The sequence below is a fragment of the Typopeltis vanoorti genome, chromosome 8 (genome assembly GCF_054136105.1).
Source record: "Typopeltis vanoorti isolate ZY-2024b chromosome 8, IOZ_Tvanoo_1.0, whole genome shotgun sequence".
Classification (NCBI taxonomy): Eukaryota; Metazoa; Arthropoda; class Arachnida; order Uropygi; family Thelyphonidae; genus Typopeltis; species Typopeltis vanoorti.
Genome location: NC_143556.1, coordinates 120763276 through 120790058, shown reverse-complemented (window position 1 = coordinate 120790058; position 26783 = coordinate 120763276). Strand labels below are relative to the sequence as shown.

General features: G+C 36.4%; 1 protein-coding gene across 1 annotated transcript in view; it reads right to left on the bottom strand.

Annotated features, from left to right (window-relative positions):
- The window catches only part of Cubn (Cubilin), a 2223842-nt gene that overhangs the window by 2077124 nt on the left and 119935 nt on the right, over positions 1–26783 (bottom strand). The window contains exon 3 of the mRNA XM_090396294.1: positions 9436–9471. Within this exon, the coding sequence (XP_090252420.1) occupies positions 9436–9471 (36 nt within the window). The remainder of the gene's footprint in view (positions 1–9435; positions 9472–26783) is intronic.

Below are 26783 nucleotides of genomic sequence, written 5' to 3'. Positions count from 1 at the left end.
ATAGTCACTCTATATCACATACTTTTGTTACAGTTATTACATACATTACATATATTTGATTACATATGATACATTACATAAATTTGTTTTTATTTTTTTCATTTATTTATTTATTTATTTTTTTTTTTATATATTTTATTCATTACTTACATATGATACATTACATACATTTGTTTACATATAATACATACATTACATACATTGGTTTACATGGGATACGTAGATTACATGCATTTGGTTACGTGATACATCTTGGATGAGAACTAATTTCTCTGCTTTCATCCTCAAAGCATAATAATAATAATAATAATAATAATAATAATAATAATAATTACCACAATGTGTTGTAAATGCAAGGAGTGTTAAGGATTTTAAGATTCTATATGATAAATATGTTGTCAGTTGAATGAACCCCTCATGATGAGTCTGTCAACTCCATGGATGGTTTAATAATAATAATAATATAAAGAAGATCTTGTCATAAACAGTCTTCCTGAAACTGAAACTACAGAAAATCTCAGAGATGTAGTTTTATAGTTAGTTCATGCAATTGACATTCCCCTACAGCATAATGACATTCAGACCATAAATCAGATTCCCAGGAAGAGCAAAAAAACAGGGCATGTCATGACCCGCACCTGTCATAGCTCATCTTACAAGCAAATCCACAAGAGACAATCTCATAAAAGCCAGCTAACTGAAAATACCAGTTGTCAAGAACTTGAAACAATTGCAAGGCTATACACCAATCTTCCTATCCAAGTATTTAACACCATTCAACCAGAATCTGTTGTACCAAGCAAAAAAAGCAAAAACAGAAAAAATTATTAGTTTTTCTGGATCAAAGATGCCAAGATATTCTTGAGGAAGTCACAAACTTCAAAGTCGATTCAAATCAAAAGCTCAGAAGACATAAATGGGCTGCCACAGTGAAAACAAAAAACTCCTAATTAGAAGAACCATAAGAACCTCACCGCAACAAAAAATTAATGTGAACCATCAGACAGATGTAATAACACCAGAATATATCAGCAATTGTACTTTTGACTCACTGGATGCATGGAAACAACACACAGTTCAAACAAGAGGTCTCTCCATTCTGCATATTAACATCAGAAGCTTCTGAAAACATTGGTTAACGTTACAGGCTTATCTGAAGAATTACTGGTGTTATTGATATTGGTCCTAACAGAAGTATCTGTTACTAATGATAAAGCAATTGCATTCCAAATTCCAGCATTTCAACAACATAGATTCTGCACCAATCAAAAAGAGGGGGTTGAATATTAATATTTATGGAACATAAATTAATAGCAAAAGAAACTTTTATGAGTCTGAGTATGTTGAAATCCTCTACATCAAAATCATTAATACCGCCAGTCGACAGCACCCATTAATATTAAATGCTATTTATAGGCCACCAAAATTAAATGTGATAAAATTCTTGCACAAACTCAATTACTGGCTCTTTCACGCCAAGAATTATGCTCAACTGACTACCTAATGATAAACGGTGATACAAACATAAATATTGCAAACGAAAACCATAACAACACTGTACAATAACTAGATATGCTATCTATGTATAACCTAATACCATAACATCATGTACTAGAGAAGAAATGGTTGGAAATGTCACTGCTTCTTGCTTAGTTCATATAAACATTCGGACACTACCAAATAGTTACACTGCAGCAGTCATAAAGTGCAAAATACCAGACCATTACTTCAAAGCTCTAAACCTGTTCACTACGACAATATCCATGGAATGCTCCACATATGAAAAGCAACACAAAACAATAATAGAGAAAGAAATAATCAACCTCCCAGATGAATCTTTGAGTCCATGAGGTCTTGGGTGTAATAATAATAAGAAGAAGAAGAAGAAGGAAAAAAATCTACTAGAAACACATGGCATCAGCGGATTCAATAGACACCTTATACAATGATATTAAACTCTCACTAGACGAAATATATAAGAAAGCTGCAAGGAAAGTCAGAATTCATTCAAAAACAGCCAAAATCCTTGGATAACACAAAATATAATTATAGGTATACACAGAAAGGACATCCTATGGAAACAATTCAAGTCATATCCAAATAATGCAGCTTTAAAAACCAAATATAAGATAACAAGGAATCACCTTACAATGCAAATAAGAAATGCAAAAAGAAACTACTACAGAGAGACAAATTAACCTCCACAGAAAATAACATGAAACAAACCTGGCATCTGATCAACAAGATGCTAGATTGTGCTCCCAATACCACCGCCTCTGAAACCATAAAGCACAGCTTCATGAAAGCCACTAAATCTACCCAACAACTACCAAATAACTTTAACCAATACTTTGTAGATGCCGTCCATAAACTACAGAGAAATATTCCTCCAGTCTCAAAACTGCACTTGGCAAAACAGACATCATGGTTCCCAACCATTAAAGAAGCATGTTGTTTATTTTTTAATGGTATATAATAGAACACAGAAACTAAGTAAATAATTAATTTATTAACTTATTGCTGATATTTTGCTGGTGTTATAACCAGCATCTTCAGAGCACAAAAACACAGTTTGTCACAATACGTGAGACTATAACTAAGAAACCTAAGAAACTAAGAAACCTAAGAAATCCCCTCCCACCATCCACCACAGAGAACTACAACAAAACAGTCACCATCCCATACATTAAAGGCACATTCGATAAGATTTCAAGAATTCTTAATAAACATAAACTACACACTACATTCAGACCATGTAGCAAATTAGCAACCCTTATCTGCTCACCCAAGGAGAGTATTCCCTTTATCACATCCAGGTGTCTACCAAGTACCCTGCTCTTGTAATCAAGCCTACTACGGTCAAACAGGAAGAACTGTGAACATCCACATCAGCGAACACAAAAGATACATCTGGAATTATCACTATGGCAAGTCGGGCCTAGCAGACCATGCTCTCGATACCCCTGCACACAGGATCAACTGGAAAAACACAAAAGTACTACACAGAAGCTCTTACAAGTCAGAGAGATTGTTCTTAGAGGTGACAGAAGCCCTGAAACATACTCCAAATCTTAACAAATATAGCTGTATTAACTTGCCTAAGATCTGGGAGACAGTCATCTTAAGGAAAAAAACTACTGTTTTTTTTTTTTTTTATTATTATTATTTTTATTTTTAGGACTCTAGTCTTATGTGATAGCTACAGATTTTTTTTTTTTTCCAGATAGAGGGTGCCAAAAATCAGGACTCTAGTCTTTGTGTTGCTGCTACAATTCTGTTTAACTAGTCCGTTGATTACACCGTGTTGTTATAATCTCACGTATTGTGACAAACTGCGTTTTTGTGCTCTGAAGATGCTGGTTATAACACCAGCGAAATATCAGCAATAAGTTAATAAATTAATTATTTACTTAGTTTCTGTGTTCTAATATATACTGTTAAAAAATAAACAACATGTTCGATGAACACATAAGTCTGTCCACACATAAAAGAAGCAGAACATCTCTCTGTAATACAACAAATCAAACTAAACAAAATCCCAGGAATCAATGATATAAGACCAAAGGATATCAAGTAACACAAAACTAGCCTAGGCCCTATCCTACTAAAATTAATAGATAAAATATTTAAAATTGACAAATACCAAGTATGTTGAAGATGGCCATAATCACACCCATATACAAACGCAGAAAAAGAAATTATGGATTCTACAACTGTGTTAGAATAACTCTTTTTATTATCCCAACATTCCGATCCTCATATCAAGATCATCATTGGAGCAAACATAAATATACAAGACAAGCTGCATTACATTTAAAACTGTAAGCTAGAGAAACAATGATCTGATCACATGCTACTCACTGGCATTGACCTCTAGTGAAAAAAAAAAAAAAAAATTACATCAAGCTAATTTAATTTTTGATTACATGAATAAATATTCTTGCTTACAGATGGTTTTCCTTCCAGTAACAGTGATGTCCTATTTCTATTATTACAATTGTTATTTTTGATTTTTTTTTTAAATTATTTATAAATTTTGTAAAAAGTGTAACACTAAAAGAAAGGACAGAAAAAGAACTTCAATCAATAATTACAGACACATAGCAACACTACCAATTATCTATCAAAATATGAAGCGGATCGTACTAAGGAAACTCACAACATATGCAGAGAATTTTCATATTATCCTCAAATCATCACAATACGGTTTTCAGAAAAATAAGGGAACAACATCTCTCTTGGAAGATTTTACGGATGTAATTAATACCGCCTTAAATAAAAACAAAATTGTCATGGTCGTCTTTATTGATTTGACTAAAGCATTTAACCCACTCACATATCAAACCTTATTAGAAAAGCTAACACATGTTGGAATAGATCGGCCTCTACAGAGGTGGTTTAGAAAATACCTTCAAAATAGAAAACAGATCATACGTATCGGGTCAAACCGAAATACAGGTCTACTAGTAACCTGTGAAGTGCCACAAGGAGCTGCTTTCTCCCCAACTCTATTCAACATTTATATGCACAATATTAATCAGCTACCTCTTAAAGGCAAGATCTTCCAATACGCAAACTATACAGCTATAATATCCATCCATAATAATGCTAACATAGCTCAAATAAATATGCAGCATGGCATAAATCTGCTCATAGACTGGCTCACCATAAAACTCCATACACCTAAACTCTGACAAGAGATAATTAATGATGTTGAGAAATCCAATGACTCAACCAGTTGATAATACATATATATAACCCACTCTCCAACATAAAAAACACACAAAACAGTAAAATCACTACCATCATTCAGGTTGAAACAATACAACATCTTGGAATTTACTTTGATGTAGATATGAACTAGAGTAGCCACATAAACCATCTACAAATCAAACTATGAACAATAACTGGCAAACTCTACAGGTTAAAATACATAGTTCCCACATGCCTGAAAACACTAATATACAAAGCATTATGCTCAAATATACTAAGATACATTATAACAATGTATGCGTTCTGCACACTACAAACTAAACAGATATCATTATAGTACAAAATGATAAAACTTATCTTTTGGAAACAAAGAGACAATACCAGATTTTTATACACTGCAATGTCGGAACACAACATACTAACAGCAAAACACTTATGTCACTATACAGCTATGCTAAAATATTATTTCGACACCAACTACAGAACAGGACAGCCAGAAATACATACTGTATAACAAGACCTCAGACAACTAATTATAAATCACATATAAATATAATAATCACTACAGAAAGCCCACTCAAAGCTTCTTCATCCAGACATGTTAAATAAACTACCTTCTGAATACAGGAACCTTATAAACTACAACAGCCTTAAGGACATAATACAAAAAAAAAAAAAATACCCATCCTACACAACCTCACAAACTTAACGAAACATAGTATACTAGTTCAGGCTTTCTAGTTCAGTGATGCATCATGAAACTCCAATTTATCATGTGTGTGTGTGTGTGTGTGTGCACACGTGAATGCATGCGTCCCTGCGTGTATGCATCATCATCAGCCTACATCCATTACAGCAATCAAACCAATAAACCATAACTAATCAGTGTCATCCCCAGATAAGATCACTGAAAAGCTGCGAGGATGCAAGCTGAGACATTATATCTCAACCGAGATGTAAACACAAAGAAAAAAAAATCTATTTATTACACTTAAGTGCTGTAGTTGCAGTGCTTAATTACACTAAAGAAAAAAATTAGAAATATATATATAATTTATTGTTATTGTATAAATACTGTAAAAACAAAATCTTATTCAAACACAACTATAAATTACCAAATACTGTAACTATTATTAATATATTATACAAAAAGGAGGAAATTTTGTATGAATTTCATTGTTTATAAAACCAGAACAATATGTGCTGTAAACGCCTAATATATAATCATAATTTTAATAATAAAAATTATTGAATTTTTTTTTTATAGAAATCTGATGTGGAAAATGAACCATAATCTGGAGATCGGTCAGTTGCAGTACTTTGTAAAATAGCATGTTGGAATGTAACTTAAGATGATTATTGCAGATATATAAATATTTTGAAATCAATAAAAAAAAAAAAATTCTTCATGGACTCCAAAGCACACATCATGGGAAGACCCACACTAACCATTATTCGCACAAGGTCTCTCATACCTCATAATAATAATAATAATAATACCTCTCCTTAAACTCATCTGCAACATTTTGCTCATTCATCATTCTCCAAACAAAAAATCGAGTTGTCATACTCTAGTTCTTAAATGGAGGTAGACCCTTTTTTTTTTTTCACATACAATCTCTTCCCATCCATCACATATTGAAGAATTTCTTCTGCATCTATCCCAAAAAACTGCCTTAGTAACTCATATATATCACACTGCCTTTTCTGTCTATCGACCAAATTTTGTAAGCCATGAACCTTCAGGCTGTTAACAGAGAACATTACAGCTAGACAACCAAATGTAGACATTTTGATAAGGTCAAAAGACTCATCACAGGAGACCCACAATAATTGTTTTTCACACCATGCCTACTATATCTTTCCTTAACCTCATTCACTGACAATCATTAACAATTAACTCTATCAACCTATTCTATTCTATTCATTCATGACTCTCTAAACACAAATTCTGATTCCCAAGTCCTTTCTAACTACAAATTTCTCAGCTTCCACTGACCTTGCTTGCTCTCCTCTCCGTCAAGTTCTGTCATGTATTGAAAAAAAAATATTTTTCACATGTCCCGCACCACCCCCATCGAATTGACTCATGTGAAACTGTGCATAAATCACAGTTTCACCCTTTCTTTATAGGGAGCATTCCACATACTTATTACCATCTTAGTTGCCTACTCTAAATCCTGTCTATTACTTCCTTGTCCCCTAAGAAAGCTAGATAAACAAAGCTGATGATATTGAAAGTTTTTCAACATGGTTATACTATAAATTAAAGATGCCAAGAAATTATATTCTTGGTTTAATCCTTCATCTAAATGTAAGCAAACAAAGTTTGCACGTGAAGTAACTTTATGACTGGATAACTCATGTATAGAGACTAATGACTTCACATCACTTGCCTTAGTATCTCATAATGCATAACATACATCCTATATTATACTATAAATTAAAGATGCCAAGAAATTATATCACTGGTAAACCGAGAATATAATTTCTTGGCATCTTTAATTTATAGTATAACCAAGTGTAAAAACTCTCGACATCTATCTCTAATCCATAGTATTTTAGTAATGAGGTGTGACACATTTTGGCGACTTGTATATTTAAATGTAACTTCTGCATTACTTCAACACTAGTATCACTTCTGGGTCTGGCTTCCACTGATGAAACCTCAATAAAGGTTGAAAATGGTCTAGGTAGTTCCCATAATACATAGAATTATACAAGTCCATAAGGATATTATTATTATTATTCCTGATACCTCCAAGGAGTCCGAAGAATCATCGCGGGAGGACATCTTCAACTCTCTCTACACCTTACCTCTACTACGAATCAACGCCATCTACCGCCCACCTCCAACACCACCACAAATAGTAATTTTTTTTGTCTGTAAATTGCGTGTGTTCTGAAGGGCCGATTTGTATGTATGCGGGATGAAAAACCCGAGTTTCCGGGAGAAAAAACCCTGCTACCTCCGTATGAGATCGGCTAATTGCTTTGCATTATGGGATACTAAGGCAAGTGATGTGAAGTCATTAGCCTCTGTATACGAGCTGCCCAGTCGTGAAGTTACTTCACGGATTTCGCACTTCATGACTGCTTACACTTGGATAAAGGATTAAACCAAGAATACACCTTCTTGGCATCTTTAAAATCTGATGATAATCTTCCACATGTGTCATATATCTCACAGGGCCTTATAAAGAGGGACAATTACCTACTTAGTTTGTGTTTTTCAAGATTCATGTGATTTTTCTATTTTGCCAACTTTACAATATTCTGTGTTGTCACTTTATTTACTATTGCCCTCCCAAGAGTTAGCGTCATCAACAAACAAGTGGATATAATTTCCTCTTGTCATCTCCAGTATCAATCTGTGATCCAAATAAAGAGCTATAAAGCATGATTTTGCAAAATTATCATAGCTGTTATTTCCTTTAATCCAGTGCCATAGTCAGTTTATTGTAGAAAGTGATTAAATTACTAAGATCCCACCTTCATAAAGTTATGTTATCCCAAACTGAGTATTATATTCCTATCCACTGTTCCTGAATCTGATCTTAATCAACATTAATCTTGCTTCCTTTCCATAGGACCTTTTTGGTGTTCAGTTCTCTTGAACTTTATTGTATTACATTAGCAGATACCCCATGTAATCTCATATTCATATTGAAATTGCACAGTTTTTTTCCACCTTTAGTTTCAAACACTTTCTTGACATTTGCACAATATTCCTCAACATCTGCTGCACTTATGATACCATGTTCTTTACTCTTATTCAGAACACTGACTGATTTAGACAAGCCTCATAGTCCTTCAGAATATCATACTTCCTCCAAGCTAACATTCACTGCTTACTCTTATTCAACCTCTCCACATAAACATCGGTAGCATCTCCACACATATGTATTATTATTATTGTTGTTTGAAGCCTCCAGGGAGCCCAAAGACTCGTTGAGGGAGAGCACCCGCTCCACCACTCAATCCACCAACAGACTGCAACTACACCAATGCCATCATCCACAGAACCACCACCATTTACACAGACAATCACAAATATCCATAGCCATGGTGGGACTCGAATCCCCCCCCCCCTGGCTGGAGAATGGATCCGCTACCACTTGGCCAGCCAGGCTGGCTGAGTGGTGTGTGCAACAGAGCTCAGTGCTACCCACTGATTGGCAAAAGAAACTCAGATGTATGAGGAGGAGGTACTAAAGCTGTTACACAAACTGAATGTGAATTCAGTTTTTGCTAATAGGTTATCAGCACAGATGCTAAACGAGTGTTCTGCTGAACTGGCTGTTCCTTTGAACTGGTTTATAATTTTAAGTCTCAGCACCCTGTGACTTCTTTCTCTTCCTCCGACTTCATTTGCCGATAAAAGAAAAGCGATACGACACCACTGAAAATGTTCAAGCGGCAGTAATCACAGCCCTCAACAGTATCCCAAAATATAAAAACTCATTTAACGAATTAATTGACCGTGCCAAATGCTGTATTGAAGCTGAGGGAGAGTATATTGATTGAAATAAATGATTTGAATAATTATAATTGGCCTGTGTTTTATTTTCTGTCAAAAGTTCGTTTTTATTTTTGGACAGAGGGTGTATTTATTACAAAAACAAAATTCTGAGTCAAAAGTAATTTTGTTATAATTAATTATTTCTCATTAAATGATCAAATATTTATTATACTTGAGAAAATTTTAGTTATGACACTCACTTGTAGTTGCTGGACATCAGAAATAAATGACTTTGTCTGAAAAAATAAAAAAATGAAAATATGAATTATATTTCCTATACACAATTCTATATTCTGTTGACAGCTGCTATTGGAATGATTATCTAATGCAATCACGTGATACTTTCTAAAAAATCTCTCTGTGAAAATGTCCAATCATATGAACTATCTATATAACATTATTATCATTATTATTATATATATATTCATATTATTATTCCTTCCCTCTTCTTTTAAAGGATTTTCTATTCATTTAACCACTGCCGTATTGAGGATAAGGTGGTTAGCCCTTGCCTCCCAGTTTATCCTATGTCTGTAGATGAGTGTGTTTATGTGCAGGTCTGCCTGTTCTAGGGGACAAAAAACCCGAGTTTCCAGGTGAAAAAAATCCCAACCTCCATATGAGACCAGCTTACTCACCTTCAGTCAAAAGAGACCAGATAAAGGTTTCTCATATCATGGATGGGAATCGAACCCAGCTCTTTCTGACCAAAGGGCTTCATCTATACTGAATGAGCTACGGAGGCTCATATATATACATCATCATCATCAGCCATTGTCGATCCACTGCTGGATGAAGGCCTTTCAAAGATTACTCCAAAACTGTCTGTCGTGGCTCTCCTTTCCCATGCCACTCCTGCAAATGTGATGATATCATCAATCAACCGTGATTTAGTTCGGCGCGTTGTGGTAGTTTTTTCTCTCGTGGAATCTAATCCAGTACTTCTTTTGTCCATCGTTGATCTTGTCTTCGAGCAACATGCCTAGCCCAACCTCTCTGTATTTCCAGAGTACAGATGTTTCCATTGAAATGAATTGCTGCTGAGACATTGGTGCATGCTGATTTGATGATCCTGACGTATGGCTCCTCCACTTGTTGGTTTTGTAATGATTTAAATATTGCACAAGTTTTTATTGAATCAAAGGCTTTCTCATAATCAGTAAAACCAAGACATAATGGTAACTGATATTCATTACACCATTCAATAATCTGTTGTATAACGTGAATGGTCCACTGTACTAAAGCCACTTTGAAAGCCTGCTTGTTCTTTTGAAAGTAGTTTGTAAGTAGTTTTGCTAGGAGTTTGTGGATCATTTCTCCACCTGCTTTTAGAAGTTCAGCTATAACTCCATTTTCACTTGCAGTTTTTCCATTTTGCAAGCTTCGGATGCTCCACATAACTTCTTCTGGTAGAATCTGTGGTACTTCAGCCATTTCGTAGTTGTCTTCTTCTTCATTTAATTCATCGTCCTGATATAATACTGAGTAAAATTCTTCAATATGTTCTGCTATAGCATATCTATCTTAGGTTATGGTCCCATCTTGTAGTTTGACTGCAACCATGTGTTTATTACTGTTTGGCTTTTTTGAGACTACAGTTGTTTTCAATTGTTTGTTGTATGAATTTACAATTGAATTTTTTTAAATTCTTCTGTGATACGTTTTCTGATCGCTTTGCATGATTCAATGCATTCAATTGGATTCTGTAGGTTATTTGATTGTTTCATTTTAATCCGTTTCTTCATCAGCTGTTTTGTTTCTTCAGAAATTTTGAGTATTTTGTTCAGTATTTTGTTTCTTCAAAAAAAGGTTTTGGGTAATAATGTCATTACTTTCTGAGGATCAGAATTGTCATTATAATAAGATTTTTAAATCTATTGTTTATTCATGTTGGAATATATCTTTTTTTTAATGTTGAGTTTGTGCACATCTATGTTTTGCTTTGATCTTTGAAACGTTTTCTTCTTTCTTTTTGGCTGTTTATTTGAATCTTACTGTGTACCATACGATGGTCACTTCCAATGTTGAAGGCGTTTAAAACAGAGCAGTCTTGAAAATGAAAACAAGATGTTTTTCTTATTGTTGAGGACAAAGTCAATTTCACTAGTTTTACTATTTGAACTTTTCCATGTCCAATTCCTGTGTTTTTTTCTTGAAAAAAAGAATTCATGATGTATTCTTTTTTCTTTACAGGTTTTCTTTTTTCGGCAAATTCTATTAACCTTGCTCCTTTATCATCTCATATCTAAAATTTCCCATTGAGCTTTCATCTGAATGTTGTATACCAATTCTAGCACATTACAGTCTCTCATTACAATTCTGAAATGATGTTTTCCTTTATTGTAAAGTTGGGATACATCATGATAGAAGGCTCGATAGAAGGACATGCTGGGTAGCCAGTGGGAGCTCCAACATATATATATATATAATTATTTTTATTATATATACAATAAAATTATATATATTATTATATATATATATATATATATATATATATATATATATATATATATATGTGTGTGTGTGTGTGTGTGTGTGTGTGTGTATGTAGAAAGTATTTTACCTTGAGTATAATAAATGTTAAAGATACCAAGCTATTTTAAACCTGGTTTTACTCCATTTCCCAAGTAAACAAACAGACAAACAAGTCAAGTTTGCACCTGCAAGTGTTGCAAGTCTAGCTGACCCTGCACAAAGTGCAAGACCAAGACAACTCATGGTATCAGGGAGTCAGGGACTGATTGAAGTCAAGAACACATACTACACACTATTTGCTATTCTACTAACATACCAGCTATCATACTTAGTCTGGAATTCATTCATACTGCCAGTACACATAACATCCAATGGCAATCCATTCCAATCAAGCACCACCCTATGAGAGAAAAATCTAGGCCTCATCCCCTTGTTAGCGGCATTCATTCTCAACTTCCAAGAATGCCCTCTTGTCCTTTCCCCATCCTCTATAAAATGAAAAATTCCATCAACTGAAGACCCTTTGAGAGGTTTGCAAGTCTCAATCATATCATATCATTCTTTCTCCTGTTTGCTAGTGTCTGCAGTATATAAATTCACAATCTCTCTTCATAATCAGTATTCCACAATCCTGATATCATTTTGTGATCCTGATATCAGAATCACGACGGAAATCAGGAGACCAGACAATCACACGATAGTCCAAGTGTGGTCTTATCAAGGCATTGTAAAGAGGAAAAGTGACATCCTTATGTTAAATGACATCCTTACATGTAAAAGTTCATTTCAGAATTACAATTATCTTTTGAATTGTATTTGCAATCTTTGCTACATGATCCCTGAACTTCAACTAGCTATCTACTAACACTCCAATATCCATAATCTGATCAGTTTCTTCTAGCATAATCCCATCAGTATAATATGACAGAGGTCAATAGTGTCACAAGAGAAGTAGCGGTGTGTGTAAAGAAGGCTCTGGATTCAGCTAAGTTTTTTTGAACAATTAATAGTAAATAAGTTTGTGTTCATGAGTCAGACTTGCTGTAAAAGTTGTGCACATGCAGTGTTATTAGTGTGTGGGATTTTCGGCTTAAGTTTGTTTACGAATTCATTAAAATTAGAACTTAGTATGGTAACTGCAAAGCAAAGATGGCAGTGACTTTGCCCATGCAGGAATTTAATTTTGATATCAGTCATTTCGTAAAATGTGAAGTGTGCTATATATACTCAATGGATTATATAAATAAATTGTGGGTATTTAACAAGCATGGAAGCAGAGTGTTTGCAAAGTGTGAGCTCAATGAAGACTTAATAAATGCTAATATGTTGATAAGTGAAAGTGTTATTAGTGAGAATGCCTCAAGGAGGATGAGTGCTCATCTGATAGAAAAGGACGGCATAAAAGAGCAGCAAAATTGTAAAAAAAAAAGTTTTGAAAAAGAGAACGAGCGATCTGAGAAACTTAACAATTGATGTTAAGAAAGACAAAAGTGATACAAATGTAGCAGAAGTTAAAAGACAAAGTGCAGTTAAAGATAAGGAGGCGAGCAGCACCGACTGTGATACTCATACATGCTTATGCCAGCAATACACACTTGTTCGCTTGACTGTGAACATGGCTGGCAACAAAATAAAGAGAGTGAATGAGAGCAAAAATGTAAGATTTGAAAGTTGAGTTGGTTAAGATGAGGCAAGAGATGAAATGGATGTGGAATGAAGTTAGGAGAATTTGAGATATGTATTGAAGATGAAAATGAGGTATAAAAGAGGTAACAAAAGATCCACAAGTGGAAGAGAGGATGCACAACGTTTGTTTTCCTGGAGGCAGAATGAGTAGAGTGATTGAGGTATTGGATATGAAATGTAAGCAAATAAAAGAGTCAGTAGTTGTAATAGGGACAAATGACTTGACTGCAAACAAAGAACATGTCAGATTGGATATCTGGAGGTTGTTGAGATGTATAAAAGATAACAGTGTGATAGGAAGGCATTTTTGAAATAGTAAAGATGTTGCCTAGGTATGAGAGTAGTGAGATGAGTGCAAGGATTATGAATGATATATGAGCAGATATGTGTGAGGAGAAAGGAGTGCAGCTTGTTAATGTGTGGAATGAGTTTGAAGGACAAAGTGAACTGTATAAGAGTGATGGACTGCATTTAAATGGTGTTGGTGTGAGTCACTTGGAGACAATACTGCTGGAAAGTAGAGAAGTGAGTGCAGAGTATGAATCTGATCAAGTTGGAAGTGTTGCAGAAGAACATGAGAGTAAGACAGAAGAGATTAAAGAGGTGGTTGTGAATGAAGAAGAAGTGAGTTGCATGAGTATAAAGAATGAGAAAACAGGTGTGCAAGAAAGATAGGGAAATGGGAAGGCTAAGGGAAGACAGGGGAACATAGCGTGAGAAAGGCTGATGCTCCAAGAGGACGTGAATGCATATGCAGACAAAATGAGAAAGGGATGACATGGGATCAAGAGAAAACAGTTGGATTTGAAGAAGGTTCTAAGATGAATAAAGAAGAAAAAGAAACTTCTTGAGTTAAGCATGGAGAAGTCACATCAAATAAGTGGTATCAGTGGAACTAGCTATAGATCCAGGAATAAGATGCTGTGTTTGTACACAAATGCTAGAAGTAGAAGAACCAAGGCAAATGAAATAGTTGCATTAATTGAGTCTGTTCACCCAAGAATTGTTGCAATAAGACATGGCCAGATTGGGATGACATCCTGACAGGAATAGAGATGGAAGGGTATGATGTGTTTCGTAAGGATAGAAGGGGTAAAAAGTGAGGTAGAGTGCTATTGGTGATAGAGAAAAAGTTATGTCCATACAAGGTAGAGATGCAAGGGGGAAACAGTACCAGTGGATTTGAGGCAGTATGGTGTGAGATAGAAGTGAATACAATTAAATGTTATAGTCAAACGTTATAGACTTGGTAATGTGGATGTTAGTAACTATGAAATGCATAATCAAATTAGCCAAGCAAATAAGAAAAGGTGACCGTTATGAGCAATTTTAATTATGGCAATATAGACTGTGATGATGAGATAGCAACTGGAAGAAAAAAAGTAAGTTTCTTGAGTTTGGACATCTACCTGACACAGTATGTAACAGATGGCACATGAGGATTGAGGATAGCGAATTTGATCATCTCATCAGAGGATGTAATTATAAATGAGGTGTCAAATAATCTGACAGTTGATGAGAGTGACCATGAAGTGATTATCTGGGTGGTTGCCAGCAGTATGAGGACCTCTGTGAGAAAAGGGTATATGGGAACTACAAGGCTGGTGATTATGAGGAGCTCAGATTATGAGATAGCTTGCAGATTTAGTATGAAATGAGGTTTTGGCTGGAAAGGGGATAAATGCTGCTTTACGTGATATTCAAGAATTTTCTAGTAGAAGCAATGCCTAAATGTATTCCAAGGTTCAGAAGGTTAAACAAGGAAGGTGTAAAATGGATGAATGAAGAAACTAAGCGTGCGATACAGAGGAAAAAGGCATTATGGAGGCAACATACAAGAATTGGTAATATCCAATTCCATGAGGATTATAAAGAACAGGTAAAGAGGATGACTTGGTTGGTAAGGGTACCAAAAGTGAAGTAGGAACAGCAGTTAGCTAATGAAGGCAAAAAGAATCTTAGGGAGTTCTTTCAATATGTAGCCAGCAAAAAGAAGAATGATTATGGAAGGATGACACTGATTGGAGAAAATGGTTAAGACCAACTGCTGCAGGCGAAATAGTGGAGATACTTAATGAACAGTTTATAAAGGTCTTTCATCCTTGTGAATGTAAAATCATGGAGAGTGCAAGAGCAGTTCATGATGAGGAAGAGATACTAACTGTAAATGAGCAAGAGGTATATTCAAAATTGAGAAAACTTGATGTTAATAAGGCTGAAGGACGTCATAATATACCACCACGTATTCTGAAGGAATGTGGCAGGGAGTTTGACATCTGACTTGCCATATGTTTTAAATATGAGTCTTGCACTGGAGTGAGTTCCAAACAAATGGAAGGAGAGCAGGATTGTGCCGCTTCATAAGGGGGAAGGGGTGATTGAACTGAAGTATCAAATTATAGGCCACTCTGCGTGTCAGGTATTGTGGTTAAGGTGCTGGAAAAGCTGATGAGAACTAGGATCCAGAATTGGATTGACAACAATGGTGTTATCTTTGATGGATAGCATGGATCTGCTAAAGGAAGTATATATTATACACATGTTTTAGCAATCTGCTTGCTTACTACAATAAGGTGATGGCTTCATTGCACAGAAAAGAGGCACACAACTAGAATAATTAGATCTTGAAAAGGCTTTTGAGAGATTACTGCATGATAAGTTGGTAGTGAAAATAGAGCAGATGGAGTTGGATATTAGATTAGTGGATTGGATCAGAGACTGGTTATCTGATAGGTATCAGCAAGTTACGTACGGGCAAGCAATATCCCAGAAGAGGAAAGTCATTAGTGGTGTGTGCATCAGTGTTCTGTTTTAGGACCACTGCTTTTTAACCTGCATGTTAATGATATTGGCAAAGATTTTTGGATAGGGATATTCGGTTCATCCAAATCAGTTCATCCCAACTTGAAATCAAGTTGGGATGAACTATGAAGAGAGGAGAAGATGTAGCGGCCTTACAAAAAGACTTGAATAGACTGAGTGAATGGGCACAGGAATGAGGATACCGGTTCAATGTTGCAAATTGCAAGGTTTTAAAATTTAGGAAAGAAAAATGGGATGTAGAATTTAGGCTTGGTTTGGATATATTGTTGGAGGTGGAGGAAATAGAGATCTTAGGGTGACAGAAGATAAGTCTCTGAAATTTAGGGAACACATTGCCAAAACTGTAAGAGCAACACAAAGAATTCTGGAAATGATGTGGGGATCACTGACTGGCAGAAGTAGGAGATTCTTGTTCCATTGTACAAGGCTCTAACTAGATCACACATGGACTATTGTACATAGATTTGGTCACCTGGTTTTGAAAAGGACAAAGAGATGTTGGAAAGGATCCAGAGGCTACAGACTAAGGTAGTTTCTGATCTCTGAAATGTTGAATATGAGGAAAGGTTGAGAAGATGCAATTTACAGAGTTTAGTGGATAGGAGGAAGAAGGGTGATATGACAGAGACCTACAAGTTAGCAAGGGGTTGTTACAGGATCAATGTTGAACAGGTTTTACAGAAAGTGATGGGAGATCAGAGGAGAACTGGAAGTCATCCCTGGAAGTTGTATAAAGAGGTTGTGAGCAGGGACATGAGAAGCAGGTTCTTTGCATGCAGCATTGTAAATGATTGAAATGCCTTGCCCTGAGAGGGTGGTGTCTGCAGAGAATCTGAGTGTTTAATGTGCGGTATGATGAGCTGTGTGTATGACAAAAGGACCTCCTAGATGAGTCTTTGACTCCATGGGGTCTTAGGAGAATAATAATAATAAATAATAATTGGATATCTAATCACATCGAAATGCATGACTCGACATTTACTGACAGTGAACTGACATCCATTTTCCCATGCCCACAATTCCAGCCAATTCAAATCATTCTGGAAGTGCACCAGATCAGCAGCATTCCTGATTACCTATCTCTGCATCATTAGCAAATAGCTGTATGTCGGATGTCAAATCCTTCCCAACATCATTAATGTACAAAATGAATAACAATGGACCAAGGACTGGTCCTTGTAGTATACCACTAGTTACCTTAAAATTAGCAGACTTGCATTCCCCATATACTACTTTTTGATATGTCAGTCACTCATCCTCTACACCACGCTAATATTTTATAATCCAAACCCATATTCTCCAATTTACGCAACAGACTAACATGCTGTATTCAAAAGTCTTAGAAAAATACAAAAAGCATCATGGTGTATCCATTCCCCTTATCTAGTTCAATGGTAACATTATTACAGAATGTGAGCAAGCTGCTAAAACATGACTTTTCCTTAGTAAACCCATGTTGTTCATTACCAAGTAGAAATCCTCTATCAATCCATTTCTGAATGCAAGCCCTAACCAATTTTTGCAAAATATTCACCAACATTCCTGAGATACTGATTGGTTGAAAGTTGAATACATTGGTCTTTGCACCACCATTGTGCAATGGGATAACCATACATTCTTTCCATTCCTGCAGAATCTTCCCTGTTCTGAGACAAATATTATATGGACTGGTTAAAGAAATAACCTATTCACTTGGCTATTTTTTTTAAGATTTTTAGCTCTAGCTCTTCCTTTAACTCTTTTAGTGCATGTGCCCATATCATCCCCTATTGATGAATTCTTGTTCACTTTGTGCAATAGACAGCTCTAATACCTCCTCCTCATGCACCTCAGTTGTTTCATCCAGTTAAGAAGTAGCAATGAGCTCAATGTTGCATACACAAGGTTGATAGCTTTTAGCAAATGGCACTCATTAGTTGAACAACCTCTTTTTGCATCTGTCACTCTCACACCATCTGCATTTGGAAGAGTTATTCTTTCATATTCATTCTTTCTTTTAATTGCAGCATATTGATAGAATTCTTGTGGGTTGTCTTCAGCTTGCAGAGCCAGTTTCTTTTCATATTCAGACTTCGCTTTCTATATAAAACAGTTTCAATTGTTCTAGCCTACTGCTTATAATTATGTATTTCATAAAGAACATCATACTTATTCACACAGTATTCTTCCCACATTAATTATTTCTTACAAATATCTTGCTTAATAAGATTACACATGCATTTGACTCTGATCCTTTTTTATTCTTTCAACTATAAATTAAAGATGCCAAGAAATTATATTTTTGGTTGAATCCTCCATCCAAGCATAAGCAAAGAAAGTCTACAAGGGCAACTCGTATATAGAGACTAATGACCTCACATCACTTGCCTTAGTATCCCAAAATGCAAAGCACAAAACATTATGGATATCTATAATACCATGCATTATGTGAGGGTCACCACCCAGACTGGTTTCAATCTTTATTCATGTTTCATGAGTGGGAACCAGACCCAGAAGTGATGCCAACAGTGAAGTAATCCAGGAGTCATGTTTTTATATACAAGTAGCCAAAAGGTGTCACATCATTGTTATCCGGTTTTCCAAATCTTCAAGGTCGTTTCAGCACATATTAATGCCGTGTCATCAGCGAACGATATCATTTTGCTAAAAAGTTTTTACTCACACAGATTATTTACATATATTGCGCCTCCGTAGCGCAATTGGAAGAACGACGGTACATTGCGCCCTTCGATTGGAATAGGCCTAAGTTCGATTCTCGTCGCGACGGGAGGAATCTTTATCTGGTCGATTTCAATCGAAGGTGAGTTAGCCGATCTCATATGGAGGTAGCAGGGTTTTTTCTCCCGGAAACTCGGGTTTTTCATCCCGCATACATACAAATCGGCCCATCAGAACACACGCAATTTACAGACAAAAATTACTAGTTGTGGTGGTGTTGGAAGTGGGCGGTAGATGGCGTTGATGGAGATGATTCGTAGTAGAGGTTAGGTGTAGAGAGAATTGTAGATGTCCTCCCACGATGAGTCTTCGGACTCCTTGGAGGTATCAGGAATAATAATAATAATAAAATATAATCTTCCCTCAAACTCACTCCACACATACAATAATTCACATCCATTCCTTCAACGTAGTCTTTGCATCAAATCATTTGACATCACAGACCTTTTTCTTAATTCATTTTTATCATATCAAGATAATATACTTACTATTCTGACTTTCTCATTCTATATTATACTACAAAAATACATTTCAATTTAATCATATCAACAAAGATGTGAAATTATTATTATTATTACATAATAATACATCTAAATACATCTCACCCTTTCCACTACTCCTTAATTCTCCTATACCAACAACAGTATTTTTTTGTCTATAAATTGTGTGTGTGTGTTCTGAAGGCCAATTTAGCTGTATGCAGGATGAATAACCCTAGTTTCCAGGAAAAAATCCTGTTACCTCCATATGAGAACAGCTAACTCCTTTAATTGAAAAGCCTATGTAAGGATTCCCCTTGTCATGACAAAAATCGAATCGAGGTCTTTTCCAATCGAAGAGAGCAATGTTCTGCTGTTCTTCCAATTGCACTATGGAGGCACATATATACAAAATAGTGTAAATGGCTCAAAAATTGACATATACGAAACCACTATCATAGGTATGATATTTTGAAAGAGAAATGATGAAAATTCAAATAAGAATTGATGGGCTGTTTGATTTGATAGCTATGCTGGTGCATTTATTACCTGAAACTACAGTCTAAAAATCTAGTTCCAAACTAAAGGTCATTGATAAAGTTTGGTACTCAAAAGGGATGACTGAATTCAAATTCAAATACTACAGGAAGTGTTTGTGTGAAATCAGGAGGAAAGCCTGGAGATTATTATATTATTATTTGGACATCTGCACACAGACTTATTGAACACCAGTATTAAACAATAATCACACTTTCTTTGAACTTATTCACATGTAATTCAGCGTGGCAAACTAATTTCATCCATTCATAATATTTCAAGTAAACAATCACATACCCTTGCTAATCATACACTCAAAATTTCCAGTTAGCCTGTTTTGTTTTGTTTTTTTAATCATGTATTGAAATTTTTTTTCTGCATCAATCTGATAAAACTATTTATTAACTTGCATGTTTTTGTCTTGCCAATTTCTTTAATCTGTAAATCTTAAATCTATCTTCTTAGGAAGCATTCCATAAAACTGTCACTATACTGGCCACTTGCCTTTGGATCCACTGGCCTTTTTATCCACATCACTAGCTTCTTGTCTATCCCCATTTTATTATTATTATTATTATTATTCTCATCACAAGATCTTCTAAAACACTCACCATGGGTGATTTCACTGTCATACACATAACATATCAAACTGTGCCTTAACCACCCTACCGGCCATTAGAGATCAAATACGCACCCTCAAAAGCTTCGTATCCATCATAAATTTCAATGTAATAATTCACTGTAATGGTATTACAATTTTAATATGCTTCGCATCCATGGAAATGTGGACGTATATATATATACGTCCTGGCCGGTAGCATGGTTACACTCATTCATTCACTGTTTTGATAATGACTATACTCTCAGGTGATGCATTTCACTTACTAGCTGCTCGTTACACACATACACGCGCAAAATTTCTCACTTTCTTGTTCATACCCTAATAATAAAGCTTTCAGGATAGCTCCATAATCTACCATGTTTTCCTTCCCACTTGAAAGCAAAACTCTTCCATAATGGTAACAATCCCTTTCCTATATACATATTAGAATTATTTAGTGGATATAGTGGAATATTTTAACACTTCATCAGTGTATATTACACTGATGAAGTGTAACACTTCATCAGTGTATATTACCGCTATATGGCCGCTAGAGTGCCAGGGGAACGGTCGTATTTTCAGGGAGCTCCCGAAAGCTAAGTACAATTTTGAATGGAAATTAGAATAAATGTTAAAAATCATAACGTAATATTGTCTAAATTTGGTAGCTTGTTGTGTCTGTGTGATTTTGGTGTAAATTCAGTAAATTAATTTAGTCTTTAACGATACGTTTCATATATTTGAATATGGCGCCAATGCGACGTAAGATAATGGCGTCCAAAAATACGACGCCATTGTTCAAAAACTGTAGTGTGAAAGAGTTTGTCCGGTGTGATGTGTGTGGAATGTATGCATTCCCGAATGAGTCTGGAGTATGGGTTGAAAGTGATAGTGGTGGGAGAATGTGTAGAAAGTGTATGCAAAGTGAGGAGTCAAAGTATGTGTCAGGTTGTGCGACAGTTATGGTTGAAGAAAGCCAAAATGCGAGTGAAAATAGTGGCTCGATAGGGAATTGCGGTGTACAAGATGGCAATGTGAGCGGTGATCTAAGAAAGAGTGAGAGCAATTATACAGAAAGAGAAAATGGTTTGAATGATAAAAAAAATGAGGAATTATTTGTAGGAAGTGAGATCGCTAGGCTGCGCGCAGTGATACAAGATGCGCAGCGGCAATTAGAGCACCTGCAAAACTCTTTCCAGAGTGATTCGGCTAACGGAAATAAACAGCGTGGGCGAGTTTCCGAAATGAAGGAGAGAGTATTGTATGGTGACTCGTTATTAAGAGGAGTAATAGATGGGAGTGTAACTAAATCGTACTTGCGGGGTGCGAAATTTAAGGATGTAAGTGAGAGCATTAGAGTGCAAAAACAGAGGGTGAAAGAAATAACAATTGTGGCTGGTACGAATGAATTGAAAGGTGATAAATTTTTTATGAGAGAGGACTTGAAAGTATTGTTAAAGGCAGCGAAAGAAAAGAGTGACAGAGTTAGAATGGTGAGTCTGTTACCGCGGTATGACAGAGAGGAGTTTAGAAGGAGGGCCATAATCGCAAATGATATTATGTGCAGGTTATGCGGACGGTGTGGTGTGGAATTTGTGGACGTGTGGAATGAGTTTGATGGGTGAAAGGACTTATACAAGATGGATGGACTGCATTTGAATGGACTTGGTGTGCGGAGACTGGAAAAAGTGTTGCTGAATGAAGTGAAAATGGATGTGCAGAACCAGGGAAACTAGAACTACCAAGGAGGTGGGGGAGTGGATATCCAGACATCAGTGAGACAGTTGTGTGTAAAAATGTATATAATGTACCTGAGCCAGCAATAAGGACAAAAAATGGGAATGGGATATTTAGAATAACGCATCAAGATAGGGGTGGGACAAAGGGAACACTGCAATTCATGTATACTAATGCCAGGGGTATTAGGAATAAGAAGGAAGAATTTTTGGCCTTAATTGGCTCTTCCTGGCCACAGGTTATTGGCATTAGTGAAACATGGCTGACGGAAGATGATATAGTTAGTGGGATAGAATGTGTAGGTTATAGTATGTTTAGGAGGGACAGAGAGAATAAAATTGGGGGAGGGGTGTTATTGATGATAGCTGATGAACTGCAGCCAAGGAGAATTGAAGTATTGCAGGATAGTGAAAGGAGCTCATTTGAGGCTATTTGGTGTGAGATTGATACTGGCAGAATAAAATATACAGTTGGGTGCTGCTATAGACCAGGTGATGGAATAGATGGTGGAGATGGTATGCATAAACAAATTGATGAAATGAGTGGAAGGAGGGTAATTATTATGGGGGATTTCAACTATGGTAACATTGATTGGAAGGAGGAGAGGACACATGTGAAGAAGGAAATGGATTTTATTCAATTATTAAGGGATAACTATCTGAAACAGCATGTAATTGAAAATACTAGGGGTGTGAGAGTGCTTGACCTGGTAATAGTATCTGAGAATTTGACTGTAATGAATATGACCATGTTGCCACCTATTGGTGAGAGTGATCATAAGGTCTTGACCTGGGAGGTGGCTAAAGGTGTGAAATTTGTGATTAAGACAGGGTATATGTGGAATTACCGTGCTGGCAAGTATGACAAGCTTAGGAGATTGCTTGGATCAGTGCCATGGCATGTACAACTGCAAGGGCTGGACGTCGATAGATCATGGGAAGTGATCAAAGAGCATTTACAGGAGGTTATGGCTGATTGTATACCTAAGGTCCGAATAGTGAAACAAGGAGGGGTTAAATAGATGAATAACACCATTAAGCTTGAGCTGCAAAAAAAGAAACAACTATGGAAGGAATTTAAAGAAAGGGGTGACCTGCAGGCACACGAACGGTATAAAGTACAGGCTAGAAGGGTAACGAGTGTGGTAAAAACAGCAAAAGCCGATTATGAAAGGAAACTAGCTATGCAAGCAAAAGAGAATCCCAAACAGTTCTTTCAATATGCTGCAAGCAAGAAAAAAACTGTACATGGCAAAATGATTTTAAGGAATGACGATGGTAAAGAGTTCACTGAACCAGTCGATATAGTGGAGTTACTGAGCGCGCACTTTGCAAAAGTATATCATACAGGTGGTGACGTTGAAAAAATGAAGGAACCATTAGTTTATATGGGAATTGTGATGAATGAAGTGGAGGTGAATAGTCTATTACAGAACCTTAATGTGAATACATCTGTGGGATTGGATGGTATACCGGAACAGGTCTTGCATGAAGCGGCTAATGAATTATCAGTGCCCTTGACCATGTTGTTTAATCTGAGTCTCAGGTCTGGCTTAGTCCCGAAGGCATGGAAAGAGGGGAAAATAGTTCCACTGCATAAAGGAGGATCCAAGACTATGGTTGCAAATTACCAACCAATCAGCATATCAGGAGTCGTTGTCAAGGTCTTAGAGAAAGTAGTCAAGGGAAAAATACAGGAATGGATTGATGAAAATGAGATACTGTACAGAGGACAGCATGGCTTTGTGAAGGGTAGATCATGCCTCAGTAACTTGCTCAAGTTTTATAACAAGGTGACGGCTGAACTGGATAAGGGAAATGGGTTTACACTGATACTGCTGGACCTGGCAAAGGCGTTTGACAGGATACCACATGGAATTCTAATCCATAAACTACAACATATGGGAATGGATATAGGGTTGGTGAGATGGATAGCTGGGTGGTTGATGGAGAGATATCAAAGAGTAGTTTATTCAGGAGTAGAGTCCAAAAAACGGCCTGTGACTAGTGGTGTGCCACAGGGTTCTGTTCTTGGACCACTGCTGTTTAATCTGTTCATTAACGATATAGGAAATGGTCTAAGTGGGACAGTTCATTTGTTCGCTGATGATGCAAAGTTGGGTAGGGCGATAGTGAATGCAGAAGATGTCAAAGTCTTGCAAGATGACTTAGATAGATTGGAGTTCTGGACTAAGGAGAATGGATGTCAATTTAATGTGATAAAATGTAAGGTTATGCATTTCGGAGTGAAAAGATTAGCAGCAGTATACCACATTGGTGGAACTGTACTCCAAGAGATTGATGAGGCCAGGGACTTGGGAGTGTTGGTGGATAGGGAGATGAAGTTTAGGGGGCACATTGTGAAAGTAGCTAAATCAGCTCATCAACTCACTTGGTTGTTGAAAAATACCTTGACGAGCAGAGAAAAACAAGTTATTGTACCTCTGTACCGAGCCCTGATAAGACCTCATCTCGACTACTGTGCCCAGATTTGGTCACCTCGGTTCCTTCTTGATGGGGAGGAGGTTGAGAGGATTCAGAGGCGAGTGACTAAGATGATAGCAGGTCTATGGAATGAACCATATGAGAACAGGTTGAAGATTTGTGGGTTGCAGAAACTAGTTGATAGGCGAAAAAGGGGAGATATGATTGAGACATTCAAATTGCTAAATGGATTCCATAGGATTAATTCAGATGATATTTTTGAGATCAGGACTGGTGGTGGGAGAACTAGGGGACACCCATGGAAGCTGGGCAAGAGCATGGTTAGCAGGGGTGTTAGAGCTGGGTTCTTTACTTTGAGAGTGGTAAATGAGTGGAATAAGCTGCCAGAGTCTGTTGTGGGTGCTATGACAGTGAGCGAGTTCAAGGCAAGGTATGATAGATACTGTGAGAATGTTGAACAGCTGTGTGAACATGATGTTTAGGGCCTCCCTCGATGAGTCTAAGGACTCCTGGAGTAGCCCGTGGTAATAATAATAATAATATTACAGTGGTGTGAACAATGCAGTGCAACATGCAGAAGGTAGGCAAGAATAAGATGAAAGAAACAAAAATCTATCGAGTGTTGCTTGGGTTAGATGTTAATAAGGCTTTGGAAATGGGTGGCATATTGCTATATATTTTTAAAGAAATGTGAAAAAGAGAATTTATTGCTTATTTAATGCTCCCAATACCTGCTCCCAACAAACAGGTCATGGGTTGGAATCCCAATGCAGGCATGGATGTTTGTGGTTGTCTTACCTTGTATACTGCTATAACCTTTGATATGGTGCAGTGTAACCTTTGCTGTTCTAGGGCCATTAAAATCATAAATCATCATCATCACTCCTCATCACTCTCCTGAACATTATCTGTAAACAGCTGCATATCTTCATTTACACTTTCTAAATATCTTTTACAGACAAGATAACTGCTGCAGACCCAAAACAGTCCCTTGAGTCTTGTCATCAATGACTTTTCTTTTTAGGTACAGTGGTCCCTAGTGCACAACTTTCTGATACCTAACAGACAGCCAATCTCCAATCCAGTACACTTATCAAATAAACTAAAACCAAATATTCCACTATATGTTACTAAATTAACCTAAATATGCCACTGCAATATAGTATTATATGCTGTAAATATTTGTCACCACTATCTAATAGGTAAATAGTTTGCTAAACATGATCTTTCTTTGAATTATACTACACAAGAAATTGTATCATTCTTTTAATCTCCCTGGAGTAAGGAAACAAAAGTTTCTGTGAATGAAGTGTCTTCATGACTGGACATATATAGGAGTTGCTGAGTACACATCAACTGCCTCAGTATCCCATTTTATAACTACCTCTGATGCAGAGTATTTCAATAATATGGTATTCCATCATTTTGTTCTGTGTATGGAAGCTATATGATTTCTGCATTGATTTAGCTTTCAGTATCTCCAAAGGTAACTCCCAATGATGGGACCTCAATAAAAGTCAAAATCAGTCTGGGAAGTGACTCTTCTCATAATGCATAACAGTATGAACATCCAAAAGGAAGTGTATAGTGCATTATGGAACACATTATATTGTTTGTCTAAGTATCTGACCGGATCCATTGTCTCAGTGGGGCAATGGATGCAAACAGAGGGAAAGAACGAGAGAGAACAAGAGAGAGAGAGAAGGAGAGGAAGAAAGAGAGAGAGAGAGAGAGAGAGAGAAAAAAAGACATGAGAAGGTAAGAGAGAAAGAAAGAGAGTGAAAGGCATGTGAAGGTAAAACAAAAAGAGAGAGAGCAACAGAGAAAAAAGCAAGAGAATGGGAGAGATAGATGAAAAAGGGAATTGGAGAAAGAGTTGAAGCAAGAAATAGAGAGAGAGAGATGAGAGGGAGGGAAAGTGAGAGAAAAAGGAGAGAGAGAGTGTGTGATTTAAAGCAGAAAGGGTCATGGATTCAAGTGAGGGAAAATCAATGAATCTGTCAGAAGTACGAGGTTGGTCTGAAAAGTTCTCGGCCTAACAATGAAAA